A 16532-nucleotide genomic window follows, 5' to 3' on the forward strand; every position below is an offset into this window, starting at 1 on the left:
GCGCGAGGCTTCCGAAGAGCTCCATCCTCTTTTAGGAGAAGGCGAAGGCGACGACGAGAAGCACTGGCGCAAAATTTCTCTCTTGGAGCGATCCAAGGTAGCCTGGGAACGATCAACAGGATCTACCGAGGGGACGCCTGACCGTTGGGGATGCTCCCTAACCTTCCTGCGGCTTTCGACTTTCCTCCTCCACTGGGACTGGGAGTCTGGAAGAGGTCTAGGCCTGGAAGCATTAGGGAGCCGATCAGACGCACCCTCCACTGCACTGGGTTCACCTGCACAAATCACTATTGGAATCACTCTTACCTTCTAGTTGCTTGATTTTCCTCTCCATACTGCGAATGGTGGCTTTCATTGAGGCCACTTCCGAAGGCGCATCTTCGGCTTCGGTGCAGGGAGCAGGAGCTGAAACTGACAAAGGAGCTACTTCTAAAATAGGATTATCTACATCCAACTCGCTAATACGAGATCTACTACTGCTCCTGGAAGAAGCTTTCCTAACTTTATCCTTTTCAAGCTTCCTCAAGTAGGAAGACAAAGACTTCCATTCATCCTCATTCAGCTTTTCACATTCATTACAAGGGTTATTAAAGGTGCATTCATTCCCTCTACTTCAAACATACCGTGTGAGGGTCTACCGCAGCTTTCGGTAGCCTCACCTTACACTCAGTCATACAACAAACTCTAAACATAGCAGTTTCCTTAGTATCAACATCAGACATCATGAATCCAAGAAAAGAAAAAAACCAAAGAAAAATCCCAAAGAAAAGTCCAATAACTGTCCACAAATCGCGAATGCCAAGCCAAAAGATCGGGTACTTCACCAAAAGTAACGTAGAACAATCCAGGGCGAAAACGAGAAAAGAATCCAACTGTCAAGAGGTACCGACAACAGGTGTGGTCGACACCGACGACAGAAAAAATCTTGTCAAGAAAGGTATGATGGTTCTTACACCCGCCTCCCAGCGGCGGGTAAGGTAGATCACCTGACCTACCTGTCGCGTTAGCCGCGAGTTTTTGAATTCTGTCGTGACGTCAGAGACGTAAGCTAAGTATATGTCTGACAGGAAAGTTCATGTACATATATATATATATATATATATATATATATATATATATATATATATATATGATATATATAAGGGAATGACGTAGGAAAAATCTATTTATGGGCGAGGAAGCCATGTCGCCCGTGAAATATGTCTGCTTTAGCACTATTTCTAGTAAAATATTGCTATAATACCGGAGAACTGCTAAATTGGACATGTCAGAAGCTTCTGACTCGCTCACCTATATAAAAGGTGTCGGTATAAAACTGGGGCGAGTGTTAAACACTACCACAGCAACCCCTCCAATTAGCCTTTTCCTCATCAAAAGACCTTAAATACGGGGAGCCGACCCATAGGTCACACCTAGCTATTTGTTCTTTTATTTTTATTCTTGGTTACGGATCGTCAATCTACCTCTTCACCCAAGTTAAGTACTGGTTCCGCCCTTTTTCAATATTTAGAGAGTGAATTTGCCATTCGTAGTGCTAAAGCAGACATATTTCACGGGAGCGACACGGCTGAGCCCAGAAATATATATTATATATACGTATAAGTGGGTGGCATTAATCTTTGGGGGTGACTTCTTTTTGTGGTTATGATTTTTGAGTTGAATTTCAGGGGTTTTTCGAGCCAAGAAAGGAGTTCTGTGGTTCTTTTTGGTTTCGTGACTAATTGGAGGTGAGTGACATTACTGCATTGTGGTCCTATGGAGATGTCGCATTTTTTATATTCACCAGTGAGTTATTTTTGGAGGCATATAATTGCTGAATTGTGAGTTTACCGTAGTTTTTATCCTAGATGGGTGATAATTTGTTATATAATTGGGCAGTATCGTTTGTGAGAGTTGTGTCTTTGAGACAATTTTTGAGCACCTTAGTCATATCCTGGAGATAATTTTGTGAAATGTGCTTACTTGGTGATGAGTCCGGTTGCTGACTTTTTTCCTCTAGTGGTGATTGCTCAGAGTTTTTGCAATATCTGGAAATGTTGACCATAGCATTTCATGAAAATGCATGTGTAAGGGGTTGCTTTCTGGCTGTGTCCGATAGATGAAAAGTTGCGATGGCAAAATTCCGTGATGATACATATCGCATTTATGGGGGAAATGCGGGGTTATGTGTGTCATGCATATATTATGTGCTTTGTGATGGGGAAAGTTCACTTATTGTTATCTTTTTTTTTCTTTTTTTTCCTTTTCCTACGAGAGATGTAATTGGGGATTGAGCTTTAAATAGCATTTCTGTTTCTGGAAGGGAGATACAATTTATTGGGCTGTGTGAATTGCATGAAATGGGTGTTTGATATTACGTCTCATGGAAATTAATTATATGCAAGCAGTAAAAGGGTTTTTGCTGTTAGACAGAGATGAGTTTTTACTGATTTTGCGGGTTGTTGAAATACAGGTACCATCCTACTTACAACCAAGTTTGGTTCCGACCCACTGGTTGTAAGTCAGAATGGATGTAAGTCGAACCTTAGAAAGTGGCCAACATACTGGGTAGGGTATACTATCAAACCTTTGCTATATAAAAGTGCCTACTTAGTACTGTAATGTAATGTACAATCATTATTTCAATCTTTTTACCATAATGTACTTCTACTAATACATTTTAATCATTTATGTAATAGTATATATTACGTACAATCAGGCATTGAGTTACAATGGGGTTAGGTTCTTGCATGCATGTCAGAAGTCGATTCTTACGTAAATTGCTTTGCAATTCAGTCTACAGTACAGTTAATACCAAATGATGCTACAGATACGGCAGGGTAACTCAAACTGATGCTGCCTGAGTGATGAGAGTTCTCATGCCTGAGGGATGAGAGTTCTCATGAGATGGCGCAGTGCCAAGTAACTCAATGGTCAACTGTCTGAAGTAAGGTTGTAAGTACGAGTGGTCGTATGTCGAGCAGGTTGTAAGTCGGATAGTAGTTGTATCAAAGCTTGAGAGAACATTTTTCAGTGATGATTTCAGGGCTAGGCTCGTTACGTGATTTTTTTTTCTTGGGCTCATTACTTTTTTCTTTTTTTTTTCTTTGTGAGAATTTGTGAGTTTGAAATGTGATGACAGAAGTCCGTGGAGTTCCTGTGAGTCCGAGTTCTGGAATGTGTGTGCTGGTGTGTGAATTTGGTGAAGTTTTTTTATTACTGGAGAATTAAGTTAGAGAACTTAATATTTTTCTTTGCAGGGCTGTGATAATGACTTATGATTTAGCAATCCTTGGAGTTCCTTCACGAGTTGAAGTTAGAAATTAGTTCAGTGGTCATATTAAATGGAATTAATTGGGAGACGTTCAGTTAGTATTTTTGGGAATTTTTGAGGTCATTATTTGACAGAAGTATATCTGGGGTTAATTCTTTTTTGATTGACCGATGACATGACTGACATACTTAAACACACCACAATCGTCGTTCCCTGACGCTAGCAAGACGCCCACCAGCCGTTGCAGAGATGTTGCTGTTGTATGCCCACTTAAGAGAGTTTCTACAAGTCTACGGGGTTCTACAGCGCTTCTGGACTATAGGAGCCATTGGATGTCTTCCGCAGGGAGACTTTTCGCCTTCCTACAGGGTGTTTCTACGAGTCTGTGTAGTTGCAGACAAAAAGGAGAATCAAGATAGAGAAAAAGTTTCTACACCCAATGGTTTTTGGAGATGAAGCATGATAGACATTACTTCGTGCTGCCAGAGACGTGCAGTTATTACTATATTTTGTGTTTAATGAGCCAGCCACTGTGTTTTTATATATATATATGAGCTGTTTTGTGTGCGCTGTGGCTAGGCTGGGGCTAGCCAGGATTGTGGCCGAGCTAATCTGTAAAAGGGGGAATGTACAGACTCATAATTTTTAACTTCCTTAGATACAGAGAGTCCAAGTGACAAGACATCTCAGCTTAAGAATGCTGATGTACCTTTTTGGGTGGTGTGATGTTAAGATCCTTACTAAAGCTGGTTCACTTACGGTAGATTCTTGGATGAGCCCTATGATTGCGAGACGTTTGTTTGGCGGCCGCTGATTGGCTGGTACCGGGAGGTAGGCAGCTCACAGCCAATCAGCGGCTCCCAAACAAATGTCTCGTAAGCATAGAGCTCACCCAAGAATCTACTTTAAGTGAACCTGCTATAAGCAGGTCAACGATCGTCCTGTATTTCGAGAAGGTGCCTTTGAAAACTGGCTGCAACCAGTTACCTGGGGCATGTGCGTTCCAAACTTTTGAGTGTGAGTTTGTATGTAGGTACGAGCTATGTCCATTTATTGTGGCATGAATTAGCCAGAACGATGGAGACAGTTACGAGGAGAAAAGGCAGATGCCGGGATAGCTCTACAATGTTTCTTTATTAAGTGCTTGGAGATTCTAGGCTGGAGATGGGTAAGAGTTACTGTGCTTTAGCCAAAGATATGGCTTGTCTGTATATTTGATATTTTTTAAAGATGTTCTATTTAATTTAATCTTTTGACTTTGTCTTTACAATTGTGTGTGCTTATCAGTGTGTCCCTCCTGTCTTTTAAACAGGCGGATCTAGTGAGGGGGGACTGTGTCCTGTGTGGAGGGAACTATATTTTGGAGAAGAGATAATTGGTGTTTGACTATTACTTTATAGACTATTATTTCACTAGGGGTTATCTAAGTTACTTGAACTTTGAGTTATCATTCCATTTTAATTGTCCTGTAAGAATCTGAGTTCTTCAACTAGTACTTTACTTTGAATAAACGTATATTTTTGTAGTTCCGACTCTGATTTGATGACCTAATGAAATGGAGGGAGGTTATCGAGAGAGAGAGAGAGAGAGAGAGAGAGAGAGAGAGAGAGAGAGAGAGAGAGAGAGAGAGGGGAAGGCTATTGCCAGAGTTGGGTAACAGGAGAGAGAGAGAGAGAGAGAGAGAGAGAGAGAGAGAGAGAGAGAGAGAGAGGAAGAGAATGTGTTACCAGACTTAGTTTGCCTTCTGCTTTGGCTTAACACTTACCAAATGTGATACGAGACACTTGTCTCGTAAGATATATATATATATATATATATATATATATATATATATATATATATATATATATATAATATATATATATATATATATATACACACACACTATATATATGTATATAATTATGTATATATATATATATATATATATATATATATATATATATATATATATATATATATATATATATATATATATACTATATAATACTATATATATATTATAACATATATAATATATATATACTATAAATATATATTATATTATATACAGTGGGCCCACATATTTGTGTGGGGATGCATACCAGAACCCCACCCCCACAAGTTAAATACTTAGAACTCCCTCTAAAAACCCTTATAATGGCCTACTGTCTTTGCCAGTGTACAAGATGCATTTTTTTAAATTTCAAAACACAAACTGACCTGCACCTAATGCGGCTTTATCATCAATGGGAGACCGAGTGCCATAGGCTAGGCTATGCCTTTCTTACAGTGCACATACTGGATAAGTAAATAAATTGTTGATAATAATAAAACGGTGAAAACTAGCCAAATTATTACAGAAAATTGTATTACCTACAATAAAATATTAAAAACAAGCAGAATTATCAATATGTTACCACAAACTTATGAAAAATTGCTAAGATACATCGGCAGTTAGCGTAGGGAACACATCATTTCGCTGTACCTCCCTCCCAAGAGTGCATTTCTTACTTTGTATAAGGACTGTTTTACCTCAAGGAAACGTTTTATTCTCTAAATAAAAAAAATGCCATTTGTAATAAGTGGATGTAAACACAAACTTGTAGCACTGCCCTGGTGGCATGTGTGGTAACACAAAACCACCAAAATATAGATATTTAATTTTTTCTTCTGCTTCCACTGCTTCCACCATGATTTTGCTTTTTTTTTAATTAACAAAGCATATTTAATTTCATTAAGTTAGTTTTTAAGCTTTGCTTTCTCTTTTGTTTCCCATTGGTTACTTTTGCTGGAGAGATCACAGAGGCAAAGGTGTTGCTCCATAAAAAAAAAAAAAGAAGATACCATAAACAAAATCATACAGCTGACCCCAGATGCGATTAGAGTTTGGGCACAGTATCTCATAAAGTAACATTCATTAATGGTAAATTTCATACAGAGTCCAAACCCATGGCTGTAATACAAAAAAGGCACCGTTATAACATCAAAATAGATGTCACTGCATACACAAAACAAAAATCATGGTAATAGGGCAGCTGCTCAGTATTTTGGTACTCCACTAACTGAGGAAAAAATGTTTCCCACAAAAAATCTTTGTAAAATAGGGGTGCATCTAATACCCAGTATCTTGAAAGTTCAAAATCCTAATTTATACCTTAAATAACATCCTATATAAAATATACCTTAAATTATTATCCTATTATTTTATCAGTCTTTGAAATCATATACATAATATCATTTCAAAGTCCTCTTAAACATTAGTACCCTTAAAATACTATAAACATACGTACTTCTAACCCTTCCAGCCAAAACAAAGAGAGAGAGAGAGAGAGAGTTATCACTATGACATATCTTGTGATTGGCGAGTGTGTTACAAGGATTAGGATGTCTCAAAGACTTGTTACTTCATCCAAGGAGACATCGTGTACGCACTTATTTATTTCTAGGAGCAGGTTTTACTATTCATTCATAGTATCCTAGTGATTTTATCTAGTTTTTTTTTTCAAACTCTTCCACACTTGCTGTTTTACAACTTCTGGTGGCAGTTTATTCCAAGTGTTACATATCTTGTATGTGAAGAAGTTCCCGCAATGAGATGTGTTGTATTTCTTCACCTCTAGTTTCCATCCATTATTTCTTGTCTGGTTTTCGTTGAATGTAAATAGGTTACTGTCTACTTTTGTTATGCCTTTCAGTATTTTGAATGTTTCTATTAGTTGTCCTCGCAACTGTCGTGTTTCTCAGCCATACATGTGCAGGCTCTCAAGTCGTCTTTGGTAACCTATTTCCCCGATGGATGGGATTAACTTTGTGACTCTTGCTTATATCCCTTCCAATCTATTTATGTCTTTCCATAGTGTTGGTGACCAAAACTGTACTGCATATTCAAGATGAGTGTAACTACTGATGTGTTTACAGCTGCAGCACTGTTTCCTTGCTTCTGTAACTGAACTACCTCTTTATGTATCCTACTAGTTTCTGTGCCTTCTTTTTGGCTTTTATGCACTGTTTGGTGGATTTTAAGTCCTCGGTTATAATGATTCCAAGGTTCTCTTCTTGTTCTACACTATTTTTCTGGGCTCAGCTCGTGTCGGCCTATGAAAGTATCCTTAATATCATTCTTTCTAGGCAAAATTAATCTAAAATTACCAGAGAAAAACAAAATTAAGAAAATGTCAGTAAAACTGACTCGCTCACTCTATAAAAGAAGTGTCGGTATGAGAATAGGGGCGAGTGGGAACACTACCACAAGTCATTCACCATTTAGACCTTCCAATCTAAAATCCCCACCAGAGAGAGCTGATACTAAGGGGTGATGCGGCTGCTACTACTACTACTACCGACGCTACGGACAGCAGCGCCCCTAGCGTACATCCTTAATCATTAGACGGTACACGTTGTACGCTTTTTTCTTTCGTGCCGTGTTATCTTTGGATTTATCTCCTTATTCACCATGGAACGTGCTGCCATCGCATCGGCTAAGTTAAGTGCCTCATAAGTAGTATTTTACCGTATTTTAGTCTTCCAGGGACCAGTATTTTCCTTCTAATAGGTCATATACGGTTTCCCGGTCGACTCGTGGCGGCGCCATGCCGCCTCATGTTAAGAATTCCCGGTCTTCCATACTGGGACTTCTTATACTTATGGGCTTACTTTTTCACGTTCATCGTTTTTTACATCGTTTTTATAGCTAGGACAGCCCTTTTACCATTTCTCTTAGTTTGGTATTTAGGGCTATTCTGTGTTTCTGGCCCAGCATCCCGGCTCTTGCTCTTCATCGGCTATCGCTGGCTCCGAGTAGTCAACTGTTCCTCGGAACAGTTTGCCTCCTCCTGGGCTTCTTTTTCTTTTACTAAAAGTGTCTTTTCCACCTTTTACGATGTAATTTTAGTTTTATTTAGGGTGTTAGGCTAGCCTAGGTGCATGTCCCATGAGTTGGTACAGTCTGGTTCACGTGGCCCTTCCACGGTTGTGTTGCTATCGCGGCTTAGGCCACTTGCGGTCACGTGTTCCATAGCACCTTACCCTTCCCCTTCCCTCCCTACCAGGTATAGGGAGGGGTCTGGGGGACTCCTTGGTTACCATGACAACCTCAGTAGCCTTCCTCCTTCTTTCTCTGAGGAGGCCAGGAGTTCCTCCCAGCTGGGATATAGGGCGACCACTTGTCTCGGGTACCGGGTCACCGAGCGGGTAGTTGTTGGGACGGGGAGGAGTAGGCCACCCCCCCCTCTCTCTCTCCCGCCGCGTTTCGCTGGAAACCCCCCCCCCCCCCATTGCTCAGTCCCACCTTTCCCCCTACTGTAACGAACGGAGCCTCCGCTGCAGCCGGGGCCCCTTTGGTTATAGTTCGTCTGGCTCCGCCAGCGGGCGGGGTGGTCACTACTAGTGGTCTATTGCTTGCCTACTATATCCTGCCTTTTTCCTGCTACCGGAGGAGAGCTTGCTTCTTACCCGGGCACTCTTCTAGTAGACGGGGAAAAGATTTATATATATTTCGTTATAAATATAAGGATATACCCTAGTTTTACGGTGAATTCTAGTATTATCTAACTGTGTGTCTACCATCTCCGTCGTTGTCCGTCGTGGTTTCATGGCTCACCACCACACCTGGTTGGATATTTTCTCTTGTCTCCGGCGTAGCCTTAGACAACTCCAACCGCCTAGTTACCACACGTATTATGGCGGGGCTCTGGTTTAATCTAACTGTCACGCTCCGGCATGCAGCGGAGCAATTGTTAGGCTGTAAGTGTTCTCCTGATACTTATGTATCTTTCCACTTACAGGCTACCAACTGTCAGGTCCTGGGGTGTAACGCGACGCTTTACGACCCCTGCGCCCACGATGAGTGCAGGACTCACGCCCCGTGTGCCACGACCCACAACGCCATGATCGTCTGGCACCCAGAAGCCTGCACCATTTGCTATGACCTTGTCAGTCAGCTGGTGGGGGGGGTAAGTCAATTTTAGACTTCTTTATCGTTTTACTAATAACACTTAGTCATAAGCTTGTTAAACCCCGTCCCCGCCACTAGAAGCTTCATTTCGCCTTCTCTTTCAGGCTGCCGCCGTGAAGGAAGTCGCCCTAGCAACCCTGAAGGCTTGGGTGGGCGGCTTCGGGAAGAACGCCGCCAAGGGCCAGCCGTACATCTTGGATAAGAAGCTGGCCGTTCAGATCTTCCCCGGCGGCAAATCAACAGGCTACGTTGATCCTATCTCAGCAGCCCCTCTCATCGCTTCCATACAGCAAGAGGTGCAGCAGTCGTTCGGGTCCGTGGCCACGCACGAGCCGGTCCCAGACGTCGCAACTTTGGACCTGAACATCGAACCTATGGCGGTAGGGGCGGAGGATTTGTTGGTTGAGGTAGGTGTGTCGGGCGCCCAAGGTCTTTCCTTGGGTGCTCCTGGATCTTCTCCTGTCCCTTCTACTGCTTCTTTTCAAGGCTTTACGGGATCTGAGATCCCTACCCGCTCTCCCGCTCTCTCTGTACCCCCAAAGGTGAAGGGACAGAGAGAACAGAAGACCCTCCACAAGACGACTTCTAAGAAGTCGTCGTCGTCTTCTTCAGTAAAGAAGTCTTCGACTTCCTATGCTGACGCGGTGAAGGCTAAGCCGAGCTCTTCGTACTCCAAGAGCTCTAGAAGCAAGGCTTCTAAGGAGAAGGCTCGCGCTCCAGCTGAGCCAATGCCTTCTCCGGCCTCCACCGCATCCACTCCGGCAACGCCGGTTGGAGTAGCGGGACCGAGCGCCTTTGATCCCACTGCCTTCTCAGCAGTGGTGATGCAACAGGTAGGAGAGATGGTAGGCTCGCAGGTCTCCGCCCTCGGAACCAAGTTTGAACAGATGTTTGCGCAGCTGTCAAACACCCTTAGTCAGTCGGGCCAGTCCATCCAAGATCTCTCTAACAGAGTTAGAGAGAATGAGGACCGAGTAGCTGGGCTTTCTCAGGCTCCTCATCCAATCTCCCCAGTAGCAGAGGTGCTGGCATTCTCCAGCTACCTCCTTATGAGTCGCTACCAGCCTTCTCCATGGATAACCCATGGAGAGTGGCCGCTTACGCTCCATTCAAGGACGGTATGATCTCTGTCCCGGAGTGTGGAACTCGAAGGATTGAGGACTTCGAGTTTTATCCTCCAGGATTGACTCAGCCTTTCATTGGATATGCTAGGCTGACCGTGGCGGCCCTCACTAGGGAGGACAAGATTTCCCGAGAAAACGTGCTATATAGTAGAGAGCACGCACAGCGGGAATGGGTTCACTGCCTGGAGGACTGGGAGTGTACCAACACTAAGCTCCAGGCTTTCAAGAGTCCTTTCACTATTTTTGCGACGGAGGAGGAGGCTTCTCTTCCGTTCGCTACCAAAATAGTGGAAGCGACTCTTCAGGCAGTCCTCAAGGATGAGCCCATGCCACAGCTGAGGGAAGCGGATCTACTTCTCCGCTTTTTCCAGCCTTTGGAGAATTGTGGGAGAACTTGCCTGCCACATTCACGCTTGGTAAGCTTAAACCAGACTGCGCAATGGACCAGTTTGGCGAAAAGCTTCCAAGGCTGCCTGATACTTTGATCCAGGCAGAGTTCGATGCTCGAACTAGGTTTGGGAGGTCCCTCAACTCCTTAATTATCACCGAAATGGCGGCACTATCGTATGGCACAGAACCGCTATTTAAGATTCTGGCCAAGTCCCAGCTCCAAACAGTTCAGACGGATGCTTTCGACTTCTTCCAAGCTAGGAGGAACTGCCGAAAGCATGTTCTGCAGGAGTGCACTATTAGGCACCAACCTAATAGACTCCTGGCTTCCAGCATGTGGGGGGCGGACCTCTTCCCAGAGTCCGCTGTGAATGAGGTGCACCATGAGGCTGCTAGGCTCAACCAGAGCCTTAGAGCTAGGTGGGGCATCTCCTCTTAAGAGGAAACAAGAATCCGCCCCTGCTGCTGGTAAGAAACTCAAGAAGTCTGGTAAAAGGTTCCAGCCTTACCAGAAACATCAGCAGCAACAGCAGTTCGTTCAGGCCGTCCCAGTTACCCAACAGGGACAACCATCAACTTCGAAACAGGCCCAACCCATCCTCCTGTTGTCCCCTCAGTCGCAACCCTCAACCTCCTATGCAGTCTCGCCGGCCTTCAACCCTATGTATGAGGGTCAGGCTTACCCTCCCTTTAATAGGCTTTCGAGAGGTAGCAGAGCGAGAGGACACTTTCGCCAGCGTGGCACAGGAAGAGCGGCAAGGGGAAGGCAGTTCAGAGGAGGGCGCGGAGGTCAACCCGCCCAACAACAGTGAGGCTCCCCAGGTAGGAGGGAGGCTGTTCCTCTTCCGTCACAGGTGGGGGTTCAGCAAATGGGCACAGAGCATCGTGTCCAAGGGATTGGGTTGGAGTTGGATCAAAGATCCCCCTCCAATCAAATCATTTTATCAGGAACCATCAAAGGAATTGACAGATTACGCGAGGGAACTCCTTCAGAAAGGAGCTATTGCGAGAGTCAAGCATCTAAAATTTCAAGGTCGCTTATTCAGCGTGCCAAAGAAAGGCTCAACAAAAAGAAGGGTAATCTCAGACTTGTCAAGGCTAAACTCTTTCATTCGTTGCGACAAGTTCAAAATGCTTACCATCTCGCAAGTAAGGACCTTACTTCCCCGTGGGGCCGTCACATGCTCCATCGATCTTACAGACGCATACTATCATATCCCTATAGCCAGTCACTTCCGCCCAATTCCTAGGCTTCAAACTAGGAAATCAGACGTTCTCATTCAAAGTGATGCCCTTCGGTCTGAATGTAGCCCCCAGGGTATTCACGAAAATAGCAGAAGTGGTGGTTCAACAATTGAGAACTCAAGGGATAATGGTAGCAGCATACCTCGACAATTGGTTGATCTGGGCACCAACGGTCGAGGAATGTCTCAAAGCCACAAAAAAGGTAGTTCAATTTCTGGAACATCTGGGGTTCCAGATAAACAAGACGAAATCCAGACTTATTCCAGAGTCTCGTTTTCAGTGGCTAGGAATCCAATGGGATTTGTCTTCCCACAATCTGTCAATTCCGGTGGTCAAACAGAAAGAAATAGCCAAGTCTGTGAAACAATTTCTCAAATGCAAACAAACATCAAGGAGAAACCAGGAAAGAATCCTAGGTTCTCTTCAGTTTGCCTCAGTGACAGACATCCTCCTGAAAGCAAGGCTGAAAGATATAAACCGAGTTTGGCGATCGAGAGCAAACGCCAAATCTCGAGACAAGTTGTCAGTAATTCCACAGATCCTTCGCAATCAGCTCCGTCCATGGACAAAAGTGAAGAACCTGGCCAAACTAGTACCCCTTCAATATCCCCTTCCAGTGTTAACCATTCACACGGATGCCTCCCTGTCCGGGTGGGGGGGATATTCTCAATTCAAACAGGTTCAGGGGACTTGGTCAGCTCAGTTCCGCCAGCTCCACATAAACGTCTTGGAAGCAATGGCAGTATTTCTTACCCTGAAGAGACTTCTTCCCCCGAAAAAGTCTTCATCTAAGAAACTAGGTTTTGGGAACCGTGCAGTGGTAGTTCATTGCATCAACAGAGGAGGGTCCAAATCCAAACATGTGAACCATGTCATGATAGCCATCTTTGCACTAGCAGACAAACACAAATGGCATCTGTCCGCCACTCACCTGGCGGGGGTAGAAATGTGATAGCAGACGCTTTGTCCCGGTCGGTCCCCTCTGGAATCAGAATGGTCCCTGGACGACAGGTCATCCAGTGGATATGCCGGAGAGTCCTAGGTCTCCAAGTGGATCTCTTCGCTTCACAAACAAACCACAAGCTCCCTTGCTATGTGGCCCCCAACCTGGACCCTCTGGCTTATGCCACGGACGCCCTATCGTTAGATTGGAATCAGTGGAGGAAAATTTATGTCTTTCCTCCAGTGAATCTTCTTCTGAAAGTCTTGAGCAAGCTGAGGACTTTCAAGGGACTAGTAGCTCCGATTGCTCCAGACTGGCCCAAGAGCAACTGGTATCCTCTGCTTCTGGAATTGGGTCTCCGACCTCAACGGATTCCCAATCCCAAGCTGTCACAATCAGTACAAATGAGGACTGTGTTCGCTTCCTCAGGAATTCTTCAGACCCTAACTTTATGGACTTCATGAAGTTTGCGGCTAACAAAGATGCTAACATTGATCCACAAAACATCCTCTTCCTAGAATCAGATAAGAGAGAGTCAACTATTAGACAATATGACTCAGCTGTTAAAAAATTAGCATCCTTCCTGAAAGAATCAAACACTACAACCATGACAGTTAACTTAGCTATATCCTTTTTCAGATCCCTGTTTGAAAAAGGTTTAGCAGCTAGCACTATTACTACTCATAAATCGGCTTTGAGGAAGATCTTCCAGTTGGGTTTCCAGATAGACCTAACAGAATCTTACTTTACGTCTATTCCTAAGCCTGTGCTAGACTTAGACCTTCTCAAAGGCCTACTGCAGTCTCATGGTTCTTAAATGATGTCCTCAAACTAGCTTCAGATACTGACAACTCGTCTTGTACATTCATAATGCTTCTTAGAAAGACGTTATTCTTATTAAGCCTAGCTTCAGGAGCTAGAATTTCAGAACTGTCGGCTCTATCCAGAGATGCGGGTCATGTGGAATTCCTCCCCTCAGGAGAAGTTCTGCTTGCTCCGGATCGTAGTTTTTTGGCTAAAAATGAGGATCCTCTTGCAAGGTGGGCTCCTTGGAAAGTCATCCCACTTCCGCAAGATCCTTCTCTCTGCCCAGTAGCAACTTTAAGAGCCTTTCTATCTCGCACATCCTCAAGATCCTCAGGTTCTCTCTTTATGAGAGAAAAAGGTGGTACTTTATCGGTAAAAGGAATTAGACAACAGATCCTTTACTTCATTAAACAAGCCAATCCTGATTCATTTCCTAAAGCACATGACATCAGAGGAGTAGCCACCTCAATTAACTACTTTCAACATATGAACTTTGAGGATCTTAAAAAGTATACTGGATGGAAATCTCCGACAGTCTTTAAACGTCACTACCTAAAGTCCTTGGAATCTTTAAAATTTTCTGCAGTAGCAGCGGGAAACATTGTTTCTCCTGATACTGTATAGTAGTCATAGTATAGATCCAGGTCTCCTTTCTACCTACCTCGTCCAACATGCCTCACCCCATCGCCATGCTACTCGGATACTCTAGCCTTAGCCGCTGAGATTATATTGGTGGATTGTCCCTTATTTTTTTTGCTAGGGACATCCACACTATGTACTTATAATGTACTTCAGTGTCCCTACCCTTATTTTTATGCTAGGGTAGGACACAATGTGTTTGTATATTATGTAAATATCTTACTTAAGTGAATCTGTTGTGTTAATTTACATTGCTTTACTGGATTATACTGTTTAATTTATAAGTTAATGTTAAGTGCTTTATATTGTTTGCTTTCTTTATCATGTCATTGTTTAGGATAAGTTAGCTTTAAGTACTTAGTTTATATTCTGTAATGTCCTTGATTCACTTATATTATATATCTCTTTTTTACAACTGATTTTCATTTGTCCTTATGCCCATCTTGTCTGTTTCTCTGGTACTCTTTCATAGGCCGACACGAGCTGAGCCCAGAAAAGGGATTTTGACGTAGGAAAAATCTATTTCTGGGTGATTGGCTCGTGTCGCCCTATGAAACCCACCCTGTCCTTGTTTACCCACCCTGCAGAACAAGATGTTCATAGATTAAGGATGACCGCTAGGGGCGCTGCTGTCCGTAGCGTCGGTAGTAGTAGTAGTAGCGGCCGCATCACCCCTTAGTATCAGCTCTCTCTGGTGGGGATTTTAGATTGGAAGGTCTAAATGGTGAATGACTCGTGGTAGTGTTCCCACTCGCCCCTATTCTCATACCGACACTTCTTTTATAGAGTGAGCGAGTCAGTTTTACTGACATTTTCTTAATTTTGTTTTTCTCTGGTAATTTTAGATTAATTTTGCCTAGAAAGAATGATATTAAGGATACTTTCATAGGGCGACACGAGCCAATCACCCAGAAATAGATTTTTCCTACGTCAAAATCCCTTTTATGTCATTCCCAAGCAGCATGTAGTTGGCATGAGGGTTGTGTAGTTGGCATGAGGGTTGTTTGTTCCTATTTGTAACACTACATTTTTCCAAGTTAAAAGGCATTTGCCATCTTTTAGACCACTCTCCTATATTCTTTAGGTAATTTCTTAAACTTTCTACTGTCTCTGGGTCTGCTGCATTTACACTAGTCTGGTGTTGTCTGCATATTTGGCTATCCTGCTAGTTAATCCTACATCAGTGTCATTAATATAAATTAAAAATAAAACCAGGTCAAGGACAAAACCCTGAGGAACTCTGCTTGTTGCATCTGCCCATTCTGATTCTTCACCGTTCACTGTTCACTCTCTGTTTTCTGTTAATTGGCCAGTCTTCGATCCAGTCGGCAGTTTCTACAACAATTCCTGAAGTTCTAACTTTTGTCGTTTGTTTCTTGTGTGGAACTTTGTCAAAGGCCTTTTGGAAATCTGAGTACTATATCTATTGCTATACTACTGTCATAAATAGCAAGCATGTTATGGAATAACTCCAAGAGGTTGGATAGAGAGGATTTGTTTTGCCTATAGCCATGTTGACTGTTTAACAACAGGTTGTTTCTATGTATGTGATAACAATTTGATCTGCAATTATGGACTCAAAAATCTTACAAGATCTTACAAGAAAGTGTTTTGGTACAGAGGGTCCTTAAAATAAAGAAATATGTGGCATAGTGTGCAACAAGTTAACATGGCTGATAAGAATTGAACAATGAGTTAACATGGGTGATAAGCATTCAACAATGAGCTAGCATGGCTGATAAGCATTCTAAGAATGGCACATGAAACATTTGATTTCATGGATTTATTTTTTACTCATTGGTTAATCCATGATTCTTATAATTAAGGATGAAAGTCCTTAGAAGCCTTGTCTTGTTTATCCCTGGAGTTAACCATTATTCAAGATGTAATAAATGGATTGCTTAAAGAGTGAGGTGTCTTTAGCATTAAATAATATTACTATCAGCTTACCTGATCTAAAATGGTTTTTGGATGGTCTACTGGCACAAGAAGTGTCTTCCCAATGTGCTGGTTATATTGAAGACACCAAGCCTCTGAATATCCGTTCGTGCAATACTGTCGAATGCTCTCTGCACTGAGACGAAGCCATACCCCATCACTGTTATGGACCTGCAATAAATATTAATATTGCAGTATTACTATATTCATGATTAATATGTACTTGGAAACCTATATCCTTTTTTAAAAGAACTATAA

General features: G+C 42.9%; 1 protein-coding gene across 11 annotated transcripts in view; it reads right to left on the bottom strand.

Annotated features, from left to right (window-relative positions):
* Window positions 1-16532, bottom strand: part of LOC135224515 (E3 ubiquitin-protein ligase MYCBP2-like) — a 1655355-nt gene that overhangs the window by 451699 nt on the left and 1187124 nt on the right. For all 11 annotated transcript variants that reach the window (XM_064263565.1, XM_064263560.1, XM_064263570.1 and 8 more), the window contains one exon: window positions 16287-16445. In XM_064263565.1, coding sequence (XP_064119635.1) covers window positions 16287-16445 — 159 coding nt within the window. The remainder of the gene's footprint in view (window positions 1-16286; window positions 16446-16532) is intronic.

Source organism: Macrobrachium nipponense, chromosome 12, assembly GCF_015104395.2.
Source record: "Macrobrachium nipponense isolate FS-2020 chromosome 12, ASM1510439v2, whole genome shotgun sequence".
Taxonomy (NCBI): Eukaryota; Metazoa; Arthropoda; class Malacostraca; order Decapoda; family Palaemonidae; genus Macrobrachium; species Macrobrachium nipponense.